Source organism: Rhinatrema bivittatum, chromosome 1, assembly GCF_901001135.1.
Source record: "Rhinatrema bivittatum chromosome 1, aRhiBiv1.1, whole genome shotgun sequence".
Classification (NCBI taxonomy): Eukaryota; Metazoa; Chordata; class Amphibia; order Gymnophiona; family Rhinatrematidae; genus Rhinatrema; species Rhinatrema bivittatum.
This window is the reverse complement of record NC_042615.1, coordinates 394,976,484-395,001,216: the sequence shown is the minus strand read 5'-3', so window position 1 is coordinate 395,001,216 and position 24,733 is coordinate 394,976,484. Positions and strand designations below refer to the sequence as shown.

The following is a 24,733-nucleotide window of genomic DNA, read 5'->3' as shown; positions in this document are numbered from 1 at the left end:
TCTGTTAACTCGTTTGAAGGACTGATAAGTGATATAACCTGCCCCTAATATTAGTGCATGTTAATTCTTTTGGCTGACCTCAGTGTTTTCCAATTGGTTGGAACCATGAGTGGTTGACTGTTCATGTTCAGCTTGTCCAGAGTTTGGCTTTTCCAGAGATACTGGCAGGCTGATGTTGGGGCAGGGCTATATGTCAGTGACATAAGCGAGTCTGATTTACTCCAACTCTATCTGCTGGTAGGAGTATATAACCCTTTGGTGTGGTTTGGCTTGCCTTCCTTAGAGGAAAGAAAATGATCAAGTAAGTAGTAATTTCTCCATGTTCGTTAAAATATATGCGAGATCTTGAAGGAGTAAATTTCCAGTAGAGCACCTAACAGCAAAAATATAAGCAGACATTTTAGATTGCATAAAACGAGCCGATTTTCAAATGCAAGATACCCACACACATTGTTTAAATATTGGGCTGTTAATGTGTTAAAAGAACAAATTTATCTTTGTGTTATGTTGTGATTGTTAATTTATGGATGTTATATTGTATACCATCCTGGGCTTCAGTAGTGGTGGTATATAAACAAAATAAATAATTACAGGCATTGGTGGCATGTCTACAATGTGTATTTTTTTAAAAAATTCAGTATATGAATGCATTTTTCAAACATGCTTTCTAAACATGGCCCTTCCCCCCTACACATGTGCCCTGGAAGATCTGTTCTCCATGTATGTGAAAATGTGTGTGTACTTTCAAGTAGATAAAAATCAACTTACCTCAATATGAGTGTCTTAACTCTATTTTTACTCATGTAAAAGACACCTAAGCCTTTGAAAAATTTCTCCTAAATGTAATAGTTCTATGCAAAAATATATTTAGATCTCGACAGCACTAGTAATAAGTGGTTATCAGATTGAACAAATATAAAAAAATGAACTTGGTAACAAATGCAGATTCTCTCAAATACATAGTGATTACATCTGGAATAAAGCTGTCTGGTTTTTTTTTTTAATTGATTTCTAGGAATGCTGCTGAGGAGGTCCTCTCAGAAAATGAAGATTTGCTTCCAACTCAGCGGTTTTCAGAAGATTCCACAGATCTGTACAGCTCACAGTTTGAAAGCATCCTGGACAATACTTCTTTATACTACAGCGTTGAGTCATTGGACACATTGTACTATGAACCTGATAGCTTCTTTAGCTTTGAAATGCCCCTCACTCCCATGATTCAGCAGCGTATCAAAGAAGGAGTCCAGTTTCTAGAGAGGACTGCTTCAGCTACAGTGCAGCAGGAGGTCCTTAGAATTGCTGCAGGCAGCCAGATAACAATGGGACTTTGCAGTGAGCTCATCAATGGGCAGAGTGATGTCACAGAAACCGTCTTCAGTAACTCTGCTGCAGAGACTGAGGTCTCAGGAAGGTAATGACTTGCTATTGTTTTACTCATCCTATCTGTGTACCTGCAGGAGTGAGGGTGAGGGTGGGGGGGAATCATCGAAGGTCTGGCTATTTACCCATGGCTATGTCAAAAAACTAAAAAAACATCTAAGGGGGCTATTTATACTGCACTCTACTCACTGGAACCATTCAGAAACAAGGGGATGGCTTGGACAGGATAATTCTATTGGTTCACCACAATAAAATGGATAAAAGGTTGCTTTTATTTAAAGGACTTAACTATTTTAATAAGTTTTAGAAGTGTATACTTGTAGCAAACATTAAGTAGGTGTGTTTTAGTCCTTCAGTTTTTGAATGTACAGATGTGGATAAGCAGCCATTTCCACTCATTCCTGTGATGGCCTCTCTTTCCTGCCACTGTCCATGGACTGAGTTGAAATTTGGCAGATGTGCTCTCATTTCAGAAAGAGACTTTTTAAAATTTCATCCAAATCTGACCTTGGAGCAGAACCCTTGTACACAAGGGTGACTTACGTTGGTGCTGCTACATGGTTCAAAATCAACTGTTGCTATATGACTCAAAACAAAGGTGTATGATACTTATTTAAATAAGGGGGATAATGAGTTTCTTATACATGATAATGTAGCTATGATTAAAATTAAGAATGCAGGGAGGATGTCAGAATGCTAGCCTCTTCAGCAATCCTATTCACCTATCCAGGAGAGCAAGGCCATCCGAACTCTGATCTCTCCCCTCCCCCTTGCCCTAAAAACAAAACAAGGGCCACTCAGACCCCAAACCCTTCATCTCTCTCTCCACCTGATAGATCTCTTCCCACCAAGGCCTTCCCAACCCCTGTGCTCCTCTAAACACAGTTGTCTAGCACACAGGGCTGAATTAAGGGATGGGCCAACTAGACAACTGCCTGGGGTGCTAGCCAATAGGGCGCTAGTTGCCTCCCTTCAGTAAATCCATTATAGAAAATCTGGTGGCAAACAGCAGGTTGTGGGACTGCCCAGCAGAACCCAACCCACCAGCAGCTGAAGATGGCAGGAGGCCTCAGGGCTGTCAGTGGAACCCAACCTGTCAGCAGCTGAAGATCCCAGAAAGCTGTGGGCCACCACACGGCCTAAGTAAAGAAAATCAAAGATCTGAAGAGGCCAGGAGGTGTGTGCAAGAGAGATGGAGTGTGTGTGGGAGAGCGTGTGTGTGTGAGTGCATGTGGGAGAGCATTTGAGAACTTGAGTGGGTGGGAGAGCATGTGAGATTGAGAGCTTATGTATAGGAGAGCATGTGAGAGTGTGTGCTTGTATATATCAATGGGAAAGCAAGTGAGCGAGCTTCTGTATATGTATGGGAAAGCACATGAAATTGAGAGCTTGTGTGCGTTGTGTATGGAAGAGCATGTGAGAGGGCAAGCTTGTGTGTGTGTGTGGGAGAGCATGTAAGTGAAAGCTCGTCTGTATGTGGAAGAGCATTGAGTGAGAGCTTGTGCGTTGTGTATGGAAAAGCAAATGATAGCTTGTATGTGTGTATGGGAGAGCATATGAGAACTTGTGTATCTGTGTGTAGGAGAGCGTGAGCTTGTGTGTGTACAAGAAATCATGTGAGAGCTTGTGTGTGTATGGGAGAGCATTTGAGCTTGTATGTGCATGGTAGAACATGTGAGTGAGTTTGTGTATGTAGTAAAGAAAGTGAGTGAGAACTTGTGTTTGAATGGGAGAGCACGTGAGTGAGAGTTTGTGTGGGAGAGCATGTGAGTTAGAGCTTGTGTGTGTATGGGAGAGTGAGAGATTGTGTATGTGTGGGAGAGCATGTGAGTAAAAGCGTGTGTGTATGGGAGAGAATGTGAGATTGAGAGCTTATGTGGTATGTATGGGAGAACATCTGAGAGAAATTGTGTGTGTTGGAGAGCATCTGAGGATGAAAGCTTGTGTTTGTATGGGAATGCATGTGAGAGAGCCTTTGTGTGTATGGGAGAGCATATGAGAATGATTTTGTATGTGTGTATGGGAAAGTTTTTGAGAGCTTTTAAGTGTATGGGAGAGCATGTGAGAGTGAGCTTGTTCATGTGTATGGAGGGAGAGCTTGTGTGAGTATGCATAGGAGGGAGAGCTTGTGTGAGTATGGGAAAACAAATGAGTGAGAGCTTGCATGTGTGTATGGAAAAGTTTGTGAGTGAGAGCTTGTGTGTGTATGGGACATGTGAGTGAAAACTTGTGTTTGGGGGAATATGTGAGAGTTTGTGTTTGTGTGGGAGAGCATTTGAGCGAGAGCTTGTGTGTGTATGGGAGAGCATATGAGAGTGAGAGCTTTTGTTTATATGAGCAAGCATGAGAGAGTGAGAGCTTGTGTGTGTCTATGGGACAGCACGTGCAAACTTGTTTGTATGTGTGTGTTGGAGAGCATGTGAACTTGTGTGCGCTTGCAGGACAGCATGTAAAAGCTTGCATCCAGGATACAATGTGAATTTGTGTGGGAGAGAATGTGTGAGTGAGAGCTTGCTTGTGTGTGTATGGGACAGCTTATGAGAGAGAGCTGGTATGTGTGTGAAAGGGAGGAAGGGAAGAAGATGGGAGGAAAGAGAAGAAATAGAAGAGAGACCCTAACAAAAGAATTAGGAAAAGACCAACAAGGGGAAAGTGAAAAAAAGAGAGACCAGGACCAACTATTTAGAAAAATAAGTTCAGACAACAAAGGAAAAAAATTATTTTGAGTTTTTATCGATTGTGATATATAATTTTTGAGAATGTGAATTTCTTATTTTTTTTTTGTATTTTGCTCTTTCTATAAAGTTCCACTGTTCAGAGTTTGGTGTCTTAGGCTTTCTATTTAGGTTTTGTCTACACATTTCTGTTTCTAATTTGTAGCCCTTATTTCTGTATTAGATAACTGTTAGTCTGTGTTCTGCCTGTGTGTGATTGAGGTGTAGTTTCTCTATAGAGATTTGTAGTATTCCAGGTTGTTCTGTTTGGCAAATAGGTGTTAGTGCTTGATGCAATATTTGTTGATGCCATAAATATTGGCAACAACATAAATGTTGTCATTGATAACGTTGCTGCTGTTTTGAGTTCTGAGAGTTATTGCTGTGATTGTATGGTATGGCAAGGTTCTAGGTCTTTTTTTTTTTTTTCTTTGCAGGGTTTTGTTACCTCACAAAATGTTTGGCAATGGAAGGAGTTTGTTTTGCTGAGGTGATACCAGACTTTGAATATATGTATATAATTTTTTTTTGTTGTTGTTGTTTTTTTTTTTGCTTGTTTGGTTGTAATGTGAACTGTCCTAATTCTACTCTGCAAATGTTCTTATGATTATTGCTATTTTATTGTAGTTATGATCTCTACTTTTCTGGAGAGAATATTCATGAAAGTTTTTTCCAAGGGCAAGCAGAATGGTAGTCCACACACATGGGTGACATCATTGGATGGAGTACAGTACGGAAAACTTTTGTCAAAGTTTCTAGAAACTTTGGTAGGCACACTGAGCATGCCCAGCATGCTACCATCCATGCGTCCACGAGGGGTCCCTCTTCAGTCTCTCTTTTTCCATGAAGCTGAAGCCTTGTGGCTGTAGAGCTTTTTTTTGCTGTGGAAAATAACTTTTTTTTCTTCCTTCTTGAGTCCCGTTTGTTCCCTCTGTGTGTTTTGGGTCTTTTCTCATGGTATTGGTAAGTTTTTGTGGCACTTCGCTGTCAATTACCGACTATGTTGCCTCTCGATGGCCACCGGGCATCAACCGTGCACAGCGGTCTTTTTGCCATGGCGTCATCCGGTTTCCGCCATTGCTCCCAGTGCCCCCAGACCATGTACATCATAGACCCCCACGAGGTCTGTGACCTGTGCCTGGGGGCATTGCATGATGTCCGTGGCTGTGACCTTGGTGCCCAGATGACTCCCAGTGGTCATCAGGCATGCCTTGACAAAATAGAGAAACTGCTCGGCGCTAAAAAATCAGAGCCATCGACTTCGGCATCCGGGACATCAACGCTTGAAGGAAAGAAGACTCTACCATGACCCCCACGATGTCCTCTCCGCTACTGAGCCCCAGTCCAGAGGTAGGGGCAGGGGACCGAGCGAGATTGATATCCTCACGTTCCAAATTGGGTTCCTCTCCATCAGTTCCGGGGAAGGACCGAGGTGAGCACCGGGAAAGGTCCAGGAAGCAACGATACCGGTCTTCCTCCTCAAAGGACGGTTGGACCACGGGAAGGCACAGACGTCATTCGTACCTCCCTCGAGGCAGATGTTGCACCCTCTAGACATCCCGAGGAATTTCGGCGGTCTCCCTCTGATACTGGTGGAAGGTTCAGTCCACCCACCATATGATTCCAGAGGCGATCCGATTCCGCTGCCACTATCTCCTCAAGCTATCCTGTCCTCTGCAGCCTTTGAGGAGGAGTTGGAGAGACGCATGCGGCTGGTGGTTCGCCAGGACCTTCAGGGCATCGAGCTTTTGGTTCCACCAGGACCGCCACCGCCGCAGGAGCTGATTCCAGTGCTGTTTGCGCCTCTGTTGGAGTGGCTGGACTACTGCTCGGTGTCTTACCGATGCAGCCAACCCTAATTCCCTGAGTCCCTTCACTAACATAAGAACATAAGAAATTGCCCTGCTGGGTCCAAGGGTCCATCAAGCCCATAATCCTGTTTCCATCAGAGGCGAAACAGGCCACAAGAACCTGGTAAGTACCCAAACACCAAGAAGATCCCATGCTACTGATGCAATTAATAGTGGCTATTCCCTAAGTCAACTTGATTAATAGCAGTTGATGGGTTTTTCCTCCAAGAACTCATCCAAACCTTTATTGAACCCAGCTACACTAACTGCACTAACCACCTCCTCTGGCAACAAATCCCAGAGCCTAATTGTGTGTTGAGTGAAAAATAATTTTCTCTAATTAGTCTTAAATGTTCTACTTGCTACTTCCTGGAGTACCCCCCCCCTAGTCCTTCTATTATCTGAAAGTGTAAATAACTGATTCAGATCTACTCGTTCAAGGCCTCTCATGATTTTAAAGACCTCTATCATATCCCCCCTCAGCCGTCTCTTCTCCAAGCTGAACAGCTGTTCCATCCTCTTTATCATTTTGGTTGCCCTTCTCTGTACCTTCTCCATCGCAACTATATATTTTTTTTTTGAGGTGATAAAATAAACAGATGGTGACAGTAGAATTTGGTTTCATAATAAGTTATAAAGTCCAGGTCTTGAAATCCTTTCTTGTCTGTTCCAAAATGTCTGGTCATTTTAACTTATTATGTTTTACATTCCTGGATTATTTTATATTTCCCTTTGAGTATCTTGATCATAAGAAGAGTACCTGGTCTTCCACAGTACCTTGGGACGGACCACAAAATCCAACCTTTCCAGTGGAAATGCCAAGGGTTAATGGGGGCTGAGCTGGATATGTGAGGCAGAGGCCGCCTGCCCTTCTTTGGTGATTTCCTCTTCTCTTCCCTCTGGTGCTAATTGGCTGTGGGAGGAGGTGAGCAGTGGCAGCAGGTCAGGCTGCCACCCTCTGGCTTAGTGCACAGCACACTGGTCCTCAATTAAGCAGACCTTGGTTCAAAACCAGCAGCTCAGGCTGCAACCTTATTCTCTGCTGCCCAGGACTGACTGTTGCTTTGAACTCACAGTAAAACTTATATATTGTAATGTGCAGTTCAAAGTAGTAGTCTGCCGGGAGGCAGAGGAGGAGTGTTGCCAGTACTCTCCTCTTTCAGCTGCTCAATCAACATGGGAGAGTGAAGGAAAGAGGAGCTGGGAGATGTAGGATTATTTTGTGGAAGAGGGAATGGGATGTGAATGATCAGCAGGAGGATGTTGTTTTATGTGGCGGATGGGATGTATTGTGAAATTATTGCTGGGGATTGTTTTTGAAAATGGGGATGGGAATGTTGTGTGAAAGAGTGGATGGGTTAAGTGAAAGATTAAGGCTGTGAAGGGGTCTTGGAAATCAGGATGTTTGTATAAGAGAAACTGGGAAGAAGAAATGAAGGGAAAAAAAGGGCGAGGAGAGAGACAGGTCTGGAGTAGGGATGTGAGGTGGAGCAGGTCTGGAGCCTAGGGAGCAGTGGGCTAAGAATCATGGAAGCCATGGTTCAAATCCCACTGCTGCTCCTTGTGACTTTGAGCAAGTCATGTTTCCCTCCATTGCCTCAGGTACAGATTTAGAGATAGATTCATCAAGTTGCTATATTTATTGTGGGAATATGGTGTGCACTGGGAATATGGTGCGTTAGTGGCTGCAATTTTAAGAAAAGGGGTGAGGTAGGCAAATTTGACATTCCGCATAGCAAAGGTAAAAATCGTAACCCATGATAATTTTTTGCGTCACACAATGCAGTATCATAGTATGCGACACAATAGCACATCGTGCATCCAAATCAGGAGACATGCACATAAGTCGGGACAGTATGCATAGAATGGGTTTTCAAAGCCACCAGATTACATGCATTTCTCCTTCTATGCACACAGGTGAAAAGTATTGAAAAAGGAGTTGGGCATAGGTGTTGGGAGAAGGCCAATCGATGTGTGCCTATATACTTACGTGCAGAGGTGCACATTGGCGTCTCCAACCTTTTAGCTTTACTACTGCTATGGATGGTGTGTAAGTCCTAAAAGAAAAAATCTAGGCTAGTCAGTGGGCTATTATGGGTTGGAGCTAACAGGCGGAAATGAAGACAAATAAACTAGGAGGATTTGGAAGTCCTATTCTTAGCCTGGGTGAACTGGGAACAAACTGGTGAGACTGGCAAGGGCATATATGCATGTCCCTTTTAGTATAAAACCTTTTATTTACCAAAGTTACCAAAATACACAGACTTTCAGAGCATATAGTGTCTTTTATGGACTCCAAAGGCAAATCAGAAACGCAATCAAACATTTGCCATTTTTACTACCTTTGCTGTCCAGAACAAATCCTTGTGACCCTTATCCCATCCTTAACATCCCCCCATTTATGTGATAAAAGCAGGATATGCATGCACATGTGCGCGTACATTTCAAATAGGGCGCACATGTACGCGTTTTTAGCCTTTTTGATACCATGCGCACATATACGCGCCTGTGGCTGCGAACATTTTATTACATACGCTCGTATATGTGCGCATGGTATCAAATAGGCTGAAAAAGCGTACATGTGCGCCCAGTTTGAAATGTACGCACATGTGTGCGCAATTTTCACTTCCATCACATAAGTGAACCAGTGAAGCAGCCGGAATCCTACTACTAGTATACTTCTCCCTAACATAGAAGATTTAGGAAGATAGGCAGGAAAGAATAGTTTTGGTTTTTTTTGGCCCAGCAGGGGTGTGTAGGTTTATGTGAGAAAAGCCCTAGTTTTATCGCTCGTGATAATAAATTCCATAATAGCCATGACCCGCTATAACGGCGGCTATCCCATGATAAAAACCTTTTTTTCACTCTACTGCATTAAATTTTTGTGACATGTGGTAGGAGTCCTTCATTTGTATAAAAAGCTAGCTTTTGTATATTCCTTATATTTGTATACAAACAAATGATGGAATAAACATTGCATGTTTATTGCGCGTTAGGGCCCCATTATGCAATAAATAGCGTCTAACGCAATTTGATGAATGACCCTGTTAGATTGTTTACCATAATCGGTGTTTTCTGTAGATAGGAATATGAATTAGCCACGGAATACCCACCCACCTCTCTAGAGAGTCAACTAGATTTAGCTATGATATAGACTGAGGAGGCTCATGAGGCAACACCTGAGCAGGAACTCCTGCACATGCTCAATAGAGCTCAAACCTCTACTAGCTAGGAGAGGTAAGTCCATTCAATGCCGCCAGATGACGTTACCCACATAAAATAGTTAATTTATCCTGCTACCTATTGAATACACAAATTACGGTAAGCAAACTTAATTTTGTCTGTGTTTCCTTTATTGAATAAGCTTATACTTCTAAAGTTCCTGTACAGGTTGCATATACATTAAGTATTTCAAACTTACTTGGAAAATCATAAAAATAAGGACAAACAGAAATAAAAAAACAAATAAAAACGGAAATAAAGCAACAATCTGCTGGACCATAAACTCTATGCAGCATTAACAGACTGTATTTATGTTAAAGTTAGCACATATCATCAGAAAATGCCTGCTGAAATTAAAAAAGCTTTTTACTCTTCTATGAAATTTTAAAGAGTCTCACTCACTATGTAACTCAATAGGTAAGGTGTTCCATAATAATGGAGCCACTATCAGAAATGCTTTGTTTTAGTTATCTGAAGGTGAAAGTCACTAATAGCTGGAACATTAAATAACATCTGTGATAATGAAAGTAAAGAATGAGCTGGTTGGTCATGGGGGAGGAGTCGAGATGCAGCTCAACCCTGACTGTTCTTTGTTTCTTCGCACCTGTTTTTCTTGGTGTAAGTTGCCTGCAAAGAGAGAGGGAAGGATGAGAGTGTTTCTCTCCGTGACCTCTCCCCTTCCAGACCAGTGGTCTATTGTGGCTTTTGCGTCTCCCATGTCTCCCATATCCTCCATGGTGCAGGTATCAAGTCCCATTGGTGAAGCTGTGAGAGATGCTATGCTTTCTCTGAGGACAAGCAGAATGGTAGTCCTCACATATGGGTGACATCAGTAGATGGAGCCTGGCAAGGAACTTTGATCTCAAAGAATCTAGAAATTTCAAACATACCCTACTCAGCATGTGCAGCTGTAGTCATCACCCTGCCCCCCTAGGCAGAGTCCCTCAGTCTCTTGTTTTCCGCGGAGCCACATGGTCACCGGAAGCGTGTGTTCACCGTATTCAGCTTTGCTATCTTCCTCTACAGTCTTTGTAAGTCATTTCTTCTAAAGCTGCTGGCTTTATTTTCTGAGTGCAAAAATGTGTGTATTGGATGCACATTTTTTTTTTCATTGGGTGTGAATAACTAATAGCTTCATTCACATACAATTGCATTTGATGAGCCCTGTTAATTTGGGCATGCATTGTGGAGGCGCTAATCCCCTTATTGCATAAGGGGATTAGCGCACTACCTAATCCCCTTATTGCATAAGGGGATTAGGTAGTGCCTATACAACCCACGTCCAACTGCGGGTTAAACAGTGCACTCGGCTGAGCACACTTAATTCCATCGGCCCCTATGTGTGTAACTGTTGGCCCCGCCCCCCCTTTTTTTTTGCTCAAGCATGCACATATATGTGGGTAATTTGCAGTTTTTAAAATATGCGGTGCTCACATGTGGCCAGATACTCGGGTATATGGGCCTTTTAGTGTGGGCAACACTTTTAAAATTCATCCCATAGCCTGTAATCTCTAGTTAGGGTAGTGAACCAAAGCAAGAGCCATCTGCAGCTGTCTCAGTCCCTATTGTATCTGGGAGCCTATTTCAGTATAAAATAGAGAAGCTGTTTTGAGCCCCCCAAAAGAATCACCAAACTGCAGGGTCAGGTGATGGAGCTGTTGGTGGTCAGGCTGTACCGAGTGAGGCCTTGCCTATAAATACCACGGTCAATGGCAGCAGTCATAGATTTGGTACCCTGGATGAAAGTTCATATGTGTCCTTTCCAAAGATTGCTTCTGTCCCAATGCTTCCTGCAACAGCAAGACTACAAAAGGATTTGCCCCATACTGAGGAGACCAGGAACAGCCTAAGATGGGGGCTGATCACAGGGATTGATCTTGAGTCACTGAAATGTTGCAATAGAGCCCATTGCGGAAAGCAGGTAGCATAGGGCCTCTGATCCTGAGGAAAGCATCCTGGTCAATAAATCAGCTAAAAATCAGGGCTATCAGAGAGGCTACCCTTGAGCAGTTTTCTTCCAGTGATGAAAAGGAGGGTGTTGGATGACGCCAGCTGTGGCCTATGTGAACAAACAAGGGTGGGTGGGTGGGAGGTAGCATCAAGAGTCTGTAGTTAGCTAGAGAAACAAAATTCATGATGACTTGAAGAAATACATTTCAAAGAACTGTTGGCAATACATATAGTGGGGGTGGACAATGTGCAAGCAATTTCCTAAGCAAGAGAATGTGAACTGCCTTTGCACAAATCATATCCAGACGGGGTCCCCTCTCTGTACCTTATGGCAATTTGTTGGAATGCTGAGAAGTTCTTCAGCCGAAGGCAGGAGGTGGGCTTGAAAGGTGTAGATGCACTGGACGAGCTAATATAACTTGTTCTCTCCTTAGCTGATGATAGGGCATATCTTTCAGTGGATCATAGAACACCTTGGTTGAGTCATTCTAGTGGCACCAGACTGAGCCAGACATCTGTGGAATGTGGATCTGGTTAGGCTCAGGAGGGGGGAACCGCTCATGCTCAGCATGGACAAAGATCTGTTTTGGCAGAGGTTGGCAGTGATGGAGGATTTTGATCCGTATTTTCTTATGGCCTAGCTATTGAGAGGATGAGATTGTGAAAACGAAAATAGTTTGTAAACTGTAATCTGAATGTTGCTGAAGGCAAAGAAGAAGTCTACTTCTCTGGCATATGTGTCAAAATATGGAGAGCTTTGATACCTAGTGCTAGGTCAAAGGTTATTGCCCTTCAAAATGCAGATATCTTTGATCATGGCTTTCCCACAGGAAGTTTTAGACAACTGAAGCCACTAAAGTGGCAGGTGGCTGCTTTATCCTTTTACAGGGGGCAGATTGGGGCAAGGTTATTTGGCCTCACATCTGGATGTGGCTATTATGGCCTCAGCCTGACCAGGTTAGGTACTGCTTATGGACAAATGTCTGGACTAATCTGACAGGATAATAAGGAAGGTGAAATATAAACATATCTTATAATTTTCTTTCCTTGATTCCTGACAGACCAGTCCAGAGTCCACTCGGGAGCCATAACAATGGCATGAGTAAGGCAGGGTGAGTACAAAAAGAGAAGTATGAATAATTATAGAGATAGACTTCACTGATTCCCTACAGAGTAGTGCAAAGGAAGACTCCAGAAGAGGAAGAAAAGGAGGGTGTCTTCATGAGTATATAAAATTATATTTTAGTTATTTCTTGGGGGCATTAAATTGTAATATAGTTAAGGCAAGAGGCTACTGATATCCTTTCCTACTACACCAGACTATATAGAGAAGTCCATTACCTGCTATTAATCAAGTTGACTTAGAAAATAGCCACTGCTATTACTAGCATCAATAGCACGGAAAATACTTAGTTTTTGGGTACTTGCCAGGTAATTGTAGCCTGGATTAGCCACAGTAGGAATCAGGATGCTGGGCTTGATGGACCCTTGGTCTGACCCAGTATGGCAATTTCTTATGTTTAGAGGTGCATGACAAAAAAGGTGGTTGTTCTTTGCTTCTATTTGCTTGTGTGAGCATAACATTTATATCTGGACTGGTCTGTCAGAGCTCAAGGAAAGAAATGAACAAGTACAATTAAATTTCACCTTTTTTGGAGGCTCTTTTCTCTGAAAATATTGATCTGATGCTTCTGGTTTTCAAACTCATTCAAAATGTTCACATTTTCTTCCTGGCATGCCAAATTTAGTGAATTTACATCTTTCTTGTTATGGCCGTCGGTTGCGGCGTTCCACGATCGGGGCCAGCCCTCCTTCCGTGGCGGCAGGCCGCCGCCAACACTCTCATGGCCGCTGGCTGCGGTGGTTCACAACCGGGGCCAAACACTTACCTGTGGCGTCGGGCCGCCTCCTAGGCTCCTGCAGGAGCAGGCAGCCTCCTCCGATGCTCTCTTCGCGGCCGTGATAGTTATATTTTGTGATAATAACTTTTAATGTATTTAAAGTGTGAAATATATGGCAAATTGAATTAATGGCATTGGTATGTCCCGTACAGGAGAAAAGGATTCTCTGTGATGTAAGACTGTATTGGGAGTATTGCCTGCTTTATGTATGCTCATGGCTGGGGTAATTTATTTAGTTGATGGAATGAAAAATTGTGGCAATACAGCTGTGTTCTCTTGATCAGGTTAGTCCAGCAACAAACCTTGATTTAAAAAGAATAATTAAGGATTATTTATCCTAGACAAACTGGCAGTCCTTGATCTTATTTTTCTTATTATGAATAAGGTCATAGGGTTGCCAACTGTCTGGACTTTCTCTGAACAGTACAGAATATAAAGGCAGTGTCCAAAAGCCAGATAGAGGGCTAAAATGTCTGGAAATTGTCTGGATTTTAACCTGCCAATCTTGTGCAGCAGATACACTGGCACCCACATCTCTCAGCTTGAAGGTACTATGGTTTTATTCCACAGCCAACGGTGGTGCTAGAGTTGACTGCACAGACCCTCTCTCCCTGCTTTATCAAACAGCACAGATATGAGGCCCGGGACCCAAGTCTCCGTTTCTTTGGCTGCGGTAAAACAGTGAGAGGCAGCCAGGCTGCTGACACCTAAAGGCTTAGCAGGCCACCAGCACTTACTCTCCCACTGGCAGTGCAAGTAAAAGCTCAGCAGCACTGTTTTCTCTAAGCTGTGAGCTTGCGCAGCTGCACACAGCTTTTTATCCCTCCCCTCCCCCCCTGTGTTGGAAGATTGGCAGGACCTTGGTAGAGCTCATCCCACCAGAACCCGAAGAACACAAGAAATCCCTAAACTTCCAGTTGCTCCTTTTCCTTCTTGCCCGCGTGGCCTGGATGAAAAAAGTTGCTGGAGCCATTTGGGCAGGAAGGAGGAGGAGCATTGGCCCGCATGCAGAAGGTGATCAGCGTCTGTGGCAGGGTTGCCACAGATTCCAACTCATGGCAGCCTGAGAAGAGGAGGCCCGTAGCAGGTTCGCCGTGGAGCCCATCCTGTGGCGACCAAAGAGGAAGAGAGGCTGCGGTCCGCTGGCAGAGTTCAACTCGCTGACGACAGAAAATAAGGAAATACTGTGCTGCCAGTGTTCCCTGTAATCTTGTGCAGAACTTTTCCCACAAGCACATGGAGTTTCAGCTCCACCCTCCTCCCCCCAGATCAGGAAGGCCAGCAGGTCGTGGTAAGGCTCATCCCACCACGGCCCTGAGGAGAAGAGGGGTCCACGGGGCTGTGATGGAACTCATCCCACCAAGCCAAAAGAGAACAGGAGGCTGTATGTATATGTGTGTCTGTGTGAGATTATATATGTGTGGGTGGCTGTGTATGATCCTGTGTGTGTGTAACAGCCTGTATGCATGTGTATGTCTGTGGCAACCTGTATGCATGTATGTGTCTGTCTGAAAGCTTGTGTGTTTGTGGCTGTGTGACAGCCTGTATGCTTGTATGTGTCTGTGAGTGCCTATGTGCATGTTTGTGTGAGAGCCTGTGTGTATGTGTATATGTGTGTGCGCCTGTGAGTGCCTATGTATCACATATAGGCTATCACAGGCACTCACACACACATTATGCATCTGTGAGGGAGAGAGAACCTGTGTATATGAGCGAGAGGCAGTATGTGTGAAAGCATAGGTATGTATACGAGTCAGGCAGTGTGTGAGAAAATCAATGTTATTGTGTGTGTATGTAAGAGGGAGAAGATAAAGTTTCTGTGGTCCTGCTTCTCCAAATCCATGAAATGTCAAGGTGACTGGAAATCAAAAGATCCCAGGTATGGAAAGCAGGAGATTTTTTAAAAATCCTTATTAGTTTTAATTATTGGGTGTAATTTGATGCTTTTGCTGTTTGTAAATATTTTTTTTTTGGGGGGGGGGGGGGAATATTAGAACATGTTTAATTATTGGATTTTTTGAAATTATATTGGTGTTTGGGAAATTTTTGATACTCTATTCATTAATTGGTTTGAAATATTTATTTTTATGAATATGATTTTACTATTATGATTTTTATTTCTTGATTTTATTATTTAATGTTTTATGAAGAATAATGTTTCTGATTTTCCATTGTTGCTCTGCATTTAGAGGCTGGCTTGTTGTGGGTTCCAGTTTAGTTCTCGGCATGTTCTATTCATACATTCTGGCCTCTTTATTCTGTATTTGGTCAGGGTCTGTCTGAATTCTGCATATGTGACCGACATGAGCTATTTTGCTGGCATGTAATTTCTGTATAGGGATCTATAGCAGCCTGGTTTGTTCTGTTTTCCTAATAGGAGATGTATTGGTGTTCTAGGGCCTAGTGTAGTATTTGTAGTGTTGCCTTATCATAGATAAGGTTGCTACTGTTCGATTGCTGGCAGTTAGGATTGTTTTGGTATGGGAAATTTAATATATTGTAATGGTAAATACAATTATTCATGACTTTCTGAGGTGCCATTACAAATTCCATTCGAGTTCCAAGTGCCTTTTTTGCAGAGTTTTCTGGTTACCACCACAGCAGTGCATATAAATATAATATACATGTTGAATGTGATATTTTACCTCTGAGGACTGTACTTTTGAATGAACTTTCTCATGTAAAATGTGTTATAAGTGCAGATTTAAATTTTGTGTGACTGTAGAGGGTTTGGGTATGTGTGCAAGGCTGTAAGGTTTCCCTAGGGTATGTGTTGATTTCATGCCTGTTCTTGCCCTCGCTCCACCCTCTCTACCTTGGTGGCGACTCTCTTCGGGTCTGACGGACAGATGCTGCTGTGGCTTCTCCTCGCCACTTCTCCCGGAATCCCCAGGCTGGCCTGACGCTGTGGATCCGCCATGTTCCTGATGACGTAAGGGCGCACGCGCGTGCTCCAGAGTTTGTACCGGCAAGGGCGCGAACCTCGGGGGCATACCCCCCCGTAGTGACGTCATCCGCTTCCAACTTAAAAGGTCTTTGCTTGCAACTATGAATCTAGTTAGCAAGGGGAATTCTTTCTCTGCTGCTCTGCCTCCACAAACTTACCAAGGGGTACCCGCTCCTCCAGGGCCTACGTCCCTGAATGCTCAGAAGACTCCTTACTGCCTGGAAGCGATCGTAGACGTGAACACTGTGAGTTCTATTACAGATAGGAACCGGTACTCTCTCCACGAGGGCCTATGTTCCTAATCTCTGAAGACTCTCTTCTGTCTAAGACGTTATCGCTGGTACAGAGATTGTGAGTAGTTATTGCAGATAGGAACTGGTACTCGCTCCACGAGGGCCCATGTTCCTAAAACCCTTCACAGACTCTCTTCTATCTCAGAAGCTATCGCATACCTATATCTTGTGAATTACTATTACAGATTGCAGATAGGAACTGGTACTCGCCTACGGCTCCTGTTCCTGAATATACTGAAGACTCTGTTGCATAGAAGCCATTACAGATATCTACAATTGTGAGCGTATCATCTACTACTGGTTATGTATCCAGCATTCCATGTCTACTCACTACCTATAGTCTCTCTCTATAGCTCAGCAACCCAGAGATCGCAATTCCAGTATCTGAGGGACTTCAGCCCTGCCGGGCACATCAGCTCACTACTGCCACCTCTGGTGGTTCTACTTCCTGTCTAATAAAGAACTATCTGTGTTTGTCTCCATACTCCAGCCTAGCTGTTGGTCCCTCTCAGGATATCCTCCTGGGGGCACTGTCATATGCCATCGGCCCAAGGATTCACCAATTTACATTAAGTGTTCATTCGTTACACTACTAGAGCGGTATCATACAGACTGCCACTCTGTGGGGAGTCAACCCACAACAGATCACTAACTTCGTCTACGGAATACAACGGACTGCTGGCTACTCTCCTCGGGGGAGCAGATTCCATAACAGATTGCAACTCCTCCTCTCTGGAGGAACAGATCTACATCAGGTTGCTAACTCCTCTCCCCTGGAGGAACTGATTACTATCAGCCTGCTAACTCCTCCCCTCTGGGGAAGCAGATCTATAACAGATTGCTACTCCTCCCCTTGGGAAGAGCTGATCGATAACAGATTGCTAGCTCCGCCCCTCTGGGGGAGCAGATCAATAACAGTATGTAATACCCGTTCCTTGACCATGGGTTCCATGGGGGCATGAGGGTGTCAGTTTTTAAAAATATAGATTTCTAGAGGGAGCTGAGCTTTTTTTGACGGGCCTGGGACAGAGGCTAAATTAATTAGGGTGGGGTGGGGGGGGGGGGGGGCAGCACAGTAATTGTTTGCACAGGGTAGCAAAAAAGCTAGCACCGGCCCTGAGTTAATGCAAGGTTTTCTGACAGCCAAGCCCACACCCACACATGTTACAATATGGGTTCCAAGTGTATTTTGTGCAGGGTTTTCTGGTCTGCATTGCAATAGTACATGGAAATGGTTTTACCAGAGGTAAATCTTGTCAGACGAATCAGATCAATTTATTTGATTGGGTGACCAGAGAGTTGGATCAAGGGAGAGCGCTAGACATAGTTTACTTGGATTTCAGCAAGGCCATTGACACGGTTCCGCACAGAAGACATAAATTGTGCACCCTTGGTATGGATCCTAGAGTGACTGACTGGGTAAGAAACTAGCTGAGTAGGAGATGATATAGTGTAATGTTATATAGAGATCTTTCTGAAGAGGTGTGCCTCAGGGATCGGTTCTTGGACCGGTTCTTTTCAACATTTTTGTGAGCGACATAATAGAAGGATTGTCAGGAATGGCTTGTCTTTTTGCCGATGATACAAAAAACAGGGTGGACAGCCAGGAAGGAGTGGAAAAGATGAGGAGGGATTTAGCGAAGCTTGAGGAATGGTCTAAGGTCTGGAAGCTAAGATTTAATGCTAAAAAATGCAGAGTAATGCATTTAGGGTGCAAAAATCCAAGGGAAGAATATAGTATTGGAGGTGAAATTCTTCTAAGCGCAAAGGAAGAGCAGGATCTGGGGGTAATTGTATCTGTTAAGGTGTCGAAACAGGTGCATAAAGCAATGGCAAAAGACAGAAAGATGCTTGCTACATTGGGAGAAGAATAGTCAGAAGAAAAAGGGATGTGATATTGCCTCTGATTAGGTCCCTGGTGAGATCACACTTGGAATACTGTGTACAATTCTGGAGACCTGCACCTTCAAAAGGATATAAACAGGATGGAGTCGGTCCATAGGGTGGCTACTAAAATGGCCTTCATTCTAAAGCATATGGGAATAGACTTAAAGATCTAAACATGTACACACTAGAGGGAAAGCGAGATAGGGCAGATATGATAGAGATATTTAAATATCTCAAAGGTTTCCATACACAGGAGGTGAGCCTTTTTCAATGAAACGGAGGCTCTAGGACGAGGAGTCTTGAGATGAGGGTGAAAGGGGGTAAACTTAGGAAATATTTCTTTACTGCGAGGGTAATGGATGCATGGACCAGCCTTCCAGTGAAGCTGAGGGGACAAAAGCATGGGATAAATACAGGGGATCTCTAAGCAAGTAATGCTAAATTAATTGGATGGTGGGCAGACTGGATAGGTCATGTTTTCTACCATCATGTTTTCTGCTGTCATGTTTCAAAATGTAATATATTTACTCAAAATAGATTTCTTGTCCGCATACTTCTAGTAGGTCATAGCGGATTACAGAGGAACATATATATTACAAAGTAAAACAAACAGTTATACATGCACATTAAAAATACAGCATGCAAAGCATAGAATAAACAAGCAAACAAAAGATACTAGCCTGTCAGGGAAAAACAAAAGTGCTTTCTGCTTTTAAATGTTGTAAGTCATATTTTACCTCATTTAAATTCTTTTTCCATGTGAAATTTGTTATTACAAATACTTGTCATAAATCTGGTCACACATACTTTCTAACTCATTAAATCTATTTTATCCCATTACTGTTGCTTATCCCATGAGCAAGTGACAGTTTCATAGTAGGATAAAGATGATGGCAAATAAAGCACAAACTGGACCATCCAATCTGCCCAGTTGAGATTCCTCTGCTTTGGTAGATGAACATACAAATTCCCACATTCAACCGAACACCATCTTCACCCCACTATCTTGTCTTTATCCACCACTGCCATCCCAGAGCCAGTGCAAGGGTCTTCAGAGCACCAGGCAAAGCTTACAGCCTTGCGTGCCCCCTCTTCCACACACAATTAATTGGAATGTTGTTGGTATTATATTTGGGATCATTTGGTTGTACCTTGCTTTGTGCACAGTTTTCTAGTGTTAAAAGTTTAAAATAAATAGTTATGTGGAAGGACATAGGTAAAAAGTTTACCCTGTGGATCCTAGTGTTCAGAATTTTCATAGTTGAAAATTGGCAACCTTAAATAAGGATGTAAATAGTTTTATTTAAAAAGTTAACTGTTTAACAACTGCAATTTTTAAAAAATAAAAATATGGAAGAGTCACCTGAAGCTATGGGAAAGGAGGACCCACCATTGGACGCGCGTTTTTGACGCGCTAGCGTTACCCCTTATTCAGTAAGGGGCCGAAAATGCGTGTCCAAACCACCGAACCTAATAGCGCTCGCAACATGCAAATGCATGTTGATGGCCCTATTAGGTGTTCCCGCGCGATTCAGAAAACAAAATGTGCAGCCAAGCCGCACATTTTGCTTTCAGAAATTAGCGCCTACCCAAAGGTAGGCGCTAATTTCTTTGGGCACCGGGAAAGTGCACAGAAAAGCAGTAAAAACTGCTTTTCTGTGCACCCTCCGACTTAATATCATGGCGATATTAAGTCGGAGGTCCCGAAAGTTTTGAAAAGTAAAAAAAAAAAAAATTTTGATGTCGGCCCACGGCTGTCGGGTCGAAAACCGGACGCTCAATTTTGCCGGTGTTCGGTTTCCGAGCCCGTGGCTGTCAGCGGGCTTGAGAATCGATGCCGGCAAAATTGAGCGTTGGCTGTCAAACCCGCTGACAGCCGCCGCTCCGGTCCAAAAGGAGGTGCTAGGGACTTGCCTAGTGTCCCTAGCGCTGCCTTTTACCCGTTTTTACCGCTGGGCCTCATTTGAATAGAGAATCGCGTGCACAGGAGAGTGGCCTGTGCGCGCGCCGCCCGCTCTCCGTCAGACTTTACTGTATCGGCCTGCCAACTTGCTCGTGCATTCTTCAGACCAGCCAGTAGTGGCTCAGTTAGTGCCATTGTGTGGAGCCCTCAGCATCACAGAAAAGAGGAACTTGCAAATCAGCTACAGCCAACTTAAGTGGGTTCTTGGCATGCATAGGCAGATATTAATGGTTACATGACTAAAGTGTAAGAGTTTCCTTAAAGTTGAATTCGTTAATATTTTGCATCCCTAATTTTGAGCCCAGTGTATTCCTCTGCAACTAAGACAATTTATTTAATAAAAAAATCATTCTGTTTTTTATTTTAAAGGAAATAGTGTTCTGATCAGCAAAGCATCTGGGGAGAAATTAAAGCTTTACTTTACAGCAGCTGAAGGAATTTAAAGTAGATTGAGAAGGGTTGATCAGAAAGCAGTTATTACTCAGGAAGTAATGGACCAGAGTAATGTAACACTATTGTAATGAATGTGCAGAAGGAGCTAACCTTCCTCTTCGAGGATCTCTCTCATTTTTCCTTTGTGGTATAGTCTGCAAAAAGCTCAGTCTCAAAGAGGGTCAGTGCTGCTGTGGAAAGGCCAGTCACGTGGCAGTGAAATTTAGAAAGCATGATTAGAGACTTCTACTGCCTGCTCCTATGGGCTCCTTTGTGTCCAGTTGCTTCTCCCCGGCTGACCAGGGCTCCGTTCAGTAAGTGCCGACCAGAAACGCTGTCACTGTGACGGTGGCAGGTGTCAGCTTGCAGCCTCCCGCCTGTCATTGCTCACTTCTCAGTCCGTGCACAGGGGCTTATTAATGAACATTTACATCAGTGGGGAAGAGTAGGCGTATTTCAATTGCTCTGATTTTAAGTACAGTTAGGACTGCTTTTAGTAGAGGTATTAGTGCAGAAGCGTTGGATTAGATTTGTGTGCTGCTGATAGTTCTCCTGAAAGTGGCATTATTGACTTTAATTATCTATCCTTGTTAAGGCGAAAAGTAAGATTTGTGAGCTTGTTTGGTTAAAGATTGAATGCCTGTTCTGATGTAAGTGTGGGTTAGCAGAGTCAGGCAGATGATGGTTATGCATGAGAATTAGAAGTATGATTGTCATTAAACTGCAAACAACAGTCTGCAGTTTAATTAGATAACAGATGAAATGGATTATGTTTTCAGCAGAGAAATGTACAAATCGAGAGAATAAAATGCCAGTAGGTAAATCATTTGCAGTATTGATTACCGCACAATTTGGTTTAGATTTATTCAATCAACATTTAGTTTTGAATGTTGAAGGATTAATGATGCTGTTTTATTTATGTTCTGTAAAGAGTATAATTTGATTTGAAATTCATAGGTGTATGCTGTCTGTGTACAAAGACTGCAGGTGCTGCAGAACCCCACAGTGGGTGATTGGTTTGGCCAATTTGTATTTTGGGGTGTTTTCAGCCCTGTGTTTGCACTGTCCTGTTCACAGATTCAGTACTGGTGAAATCTATCATTTACTTAAAGATTGGGTACAGCATTGTGCTGTTTGAGTGGAAAACCTACAATACTTGGTTTCCACCTTGGTATGTAAACTTTTGCAGAACCTGTTTCTGCTTTCATATCCTCTGCATGATTGTTTTGCTGTTTACTGTTTAGTGTGCTTTGCTATATCTGAGATATTATCTAGAAGTCTTCACATTTATCTTTCCAACTCATTTTAATAAAATGCTATAGCTGTATTTCCCAAAATAGTAAGACTGTGCTGTTGTACAACTTATCAGGGCAACTCTTTAAACAAATAGAGTTTCTTATTTTTTTGCACAGTACATCTGCTGGGTAAAACAAATGAGTGCTCTTTCTCTTTCTGACTTTCTTATATTCTTGAGGAGAAAATGTGTGTAATAAAATTGTCTACTGTGTGGCCATTCTTACCACTGAAGCTCTAACAAGTCATTGTACTGCTTCCTGGGAACCTGTTTCCATTGCCACTCCTTATTTAGATAAAGTGTATATTCAGCATGTACTTATGAAGAGTGACCTTCAAGAGAAGTTTTATTTTCCCGTAGATAAGCAGCATGAATTAGCCATGCTGTTATTTTTTATAAGCAGTTATGACTATTAAAATGCTCGTTTTACTGCAAAAGAAAAAGGTAAACACATAAGCAATAAATATCATTGAACAAAAAAGGAGATCTGGGAATAAGAATACGGGAGAATAAAAGCAAGTTGATATTCGGCCAGATTTTAAAAACAGGGTGAGGGCGTAGATTTGTTCGCGCAACCCGGTGCAAACAAATCTACGACCGATTTTATATACATGCGCACGGAGCTGCGCACATTTTATAAAATCCAGGGTTGGTGCGCGCAAGGGGGTGCACACTTGTGCACCTTGCGCGCGCCGAGCCCTAGGGGAACCCCGATGGTTTTCCCCGTTCCCTCCGCCCGCCAGCTTTCCCCGTTCCCTCCGCCCCAAGCCCTAACTAAAACCCCCTCCTGACCTTTATCTTGAAAGTAACGCCTGCATCTGGGCAGGTGTAACTTACGTGCGCCCGCCGGCTGCCGGCGCACCATCCCTCGGCACAGCAGCTATGCCGGAGGCTTAGGTCCCGCCCCTGGGACGCCTCTTTTTGCAAGCCCTGGGACATACGCACGTCCCGGGGGTTTGCGCGCGCCGCCGAGCCTATGCAAAATAGGCTCGGCACGCGCAGGGGCAGATTTTCTCGGGTTACGCGCATAGCCTTTGAAAATCTGCCCCTGTCAGCAGCATAGAGCTTTTAGAATGTTTTTAAAATAATGATTAGTCATGTTTAAAAACTTTGTATCCTTATGTTTTTGATTGTATTGCCACAGCCCCGGGAAGAATGAAACCCTAAGAGCCTATTTTCTGAAGGAAAGAAGGCTTATAAGATCATTCTGTGTCTGACCAACTCCCTAATAACTTGGTTTGGTGTCCTATCCAAACCAACTTTTCAGGACCGGAGAGGTTTGGCATAAAGGGATTCTGACGAGGGCATTTTTGGGGATCCATTTATATGCATGGATCCATGTGTGTCTTGGACAGTAGGCTCCATTAGTTCTTTTTGGAATATCTTTTTTTTAAAGCTTTAGAGAAGAGAGAGAGAGATTGAAAGTCAGACTTGGCTACACAGCATACTGAAATGATTTTCTGCAGGACTTTGTGAAAATAGTTTCCTAATACTGCAGGGTTGACCTGCATCATGAAAACAGTGACACTTTGGAAGTGTGAGGGAGCTACTGTTTGTTATGACATGAATTTTTGTAGACTAAAAATTATAAAAAAAAAAAAAAAAAAAAAAAGATCTTGGTCAGCCAGATGATGCAGTGGCAGTGCTACTTGCTGCCATGCAAGAGTCTCTTTTATTGTCAGACTCTGTCCCTGCTGCTCAGGCTAGTCAGGGCTGAAGATGATGCTCGCATTCATAGCCCCCAGTAGGAAGGGAGTCCTGCCCTGATGCTTGGTAGTAACCCTGATTCTTAATGGCTGAGTCGAGTGCACGGGTTCCATCTGCGACCCTTAGCAGGGAAAGAGGAACTGGACAGGGAAAACTGCTCAGGTAGTTTCAAATGAAGTCATTTCTGCCAGTTGAGATAACCTTCAATTTACTAGATGTTATGGGTGTGGACCCTTGGACCAAGACGAGGTTGACGCTACATGCAGGGAGGAGCCCTGCAGGTCCTCATCATCAATACAAAAGTTATAGGATCCACAAACACCAGGAAATATATTACTATAGGTCCTCATCATCGGCAGGCGGAACTGACTGGTGCAGAGACACAACAGGACCTTCACCAATACCAGCCCCCATTCCCTGCAGGTTTAGCCTTTGGGTGCCAGGGCCGACTGGACTTAGGCACAGGTCTCCGATGATGAGGAATCCTATGGTGAATGGCAAGCAGAGTCAAAGCGTTCCAGGGGTCAAGGCAGGTGGTGATCAAGAGAAGTCCATGAGATGTACCAGGGGTCAAGGCAGGCGGCGATCAAGTGAAGTCCAAGAGATGAACTAGGGGTCAAAGCCAAAGAAGCAATCCAGGAGGAAGACAAGACAATAGCCGGGAAACAGGAATACGGATTCAGGAACAAGCAACCAGCTACTTCTAGGAGTTTGACCTGTTGCTGAGGCATCTACTGCAGATCTGGCCAGGCCTTAAATAGGGCTTGGGTGACATCAGAGGGTGCCACAGGAAGTTTTACACCACTGGCCCTTTAAATTGGCAAGAGATGCATGTAAGCACAGCTGAGCGACGTTCCCGGTACGGCATGGCCCTTTGTGCGAGGCGGCCTCCCGTCTCTGACACCGGGAGGGTATCGCAACATTGGCGGTCTCCCGCTCTTGGGATCCCAGGTAAGCATGGCTGGCCATGGGATAGACCCGCAGCCGGTCGAGTGCAACAGCTCCCCCTCCCAGGAGATAAGTTACTCCCACCTCTTGTTCTGCCTTCGGATATTCAGGATCTCCCTCACTTGGTATACTTGATCCTCTGTAGGTATCCCTGGGAGTTCAGGAATCCTCCAAGTGGGCCAGGACAACACAAGACACTTGAGGAGAGAAACGTGAAATATGTTGTGCATCTTCATAGAAACTGG

At 43.6% G+C, this 24,733-nt stretch overlaps 1 protein-coding gene across 2 annotated transcripts in view; it reads left to right on the top strand.

Moving 5' to 3' along the window:
- The window catches only part of PSD3 (pleckstrin and Sec7 domain containing 3), a 1,257,010-nt gene that overhangs the window by 468,937 nt on the left and 763,340 nt on the right, over positions 1-24,733 (top strand). For both annotated transcript variants that reach the window (XM_029601790.1, XM_029601782.1), the window contains exon 4: positions 1,016-1,411. In XM_029601790.1, the coding sequence (XP_029457650.1) occupies positions 1,016-1,411 (396 nt within the window). The remainder of the gene's footprint in view (positions 1-1,015; positions 1,412-24,733) is intronic.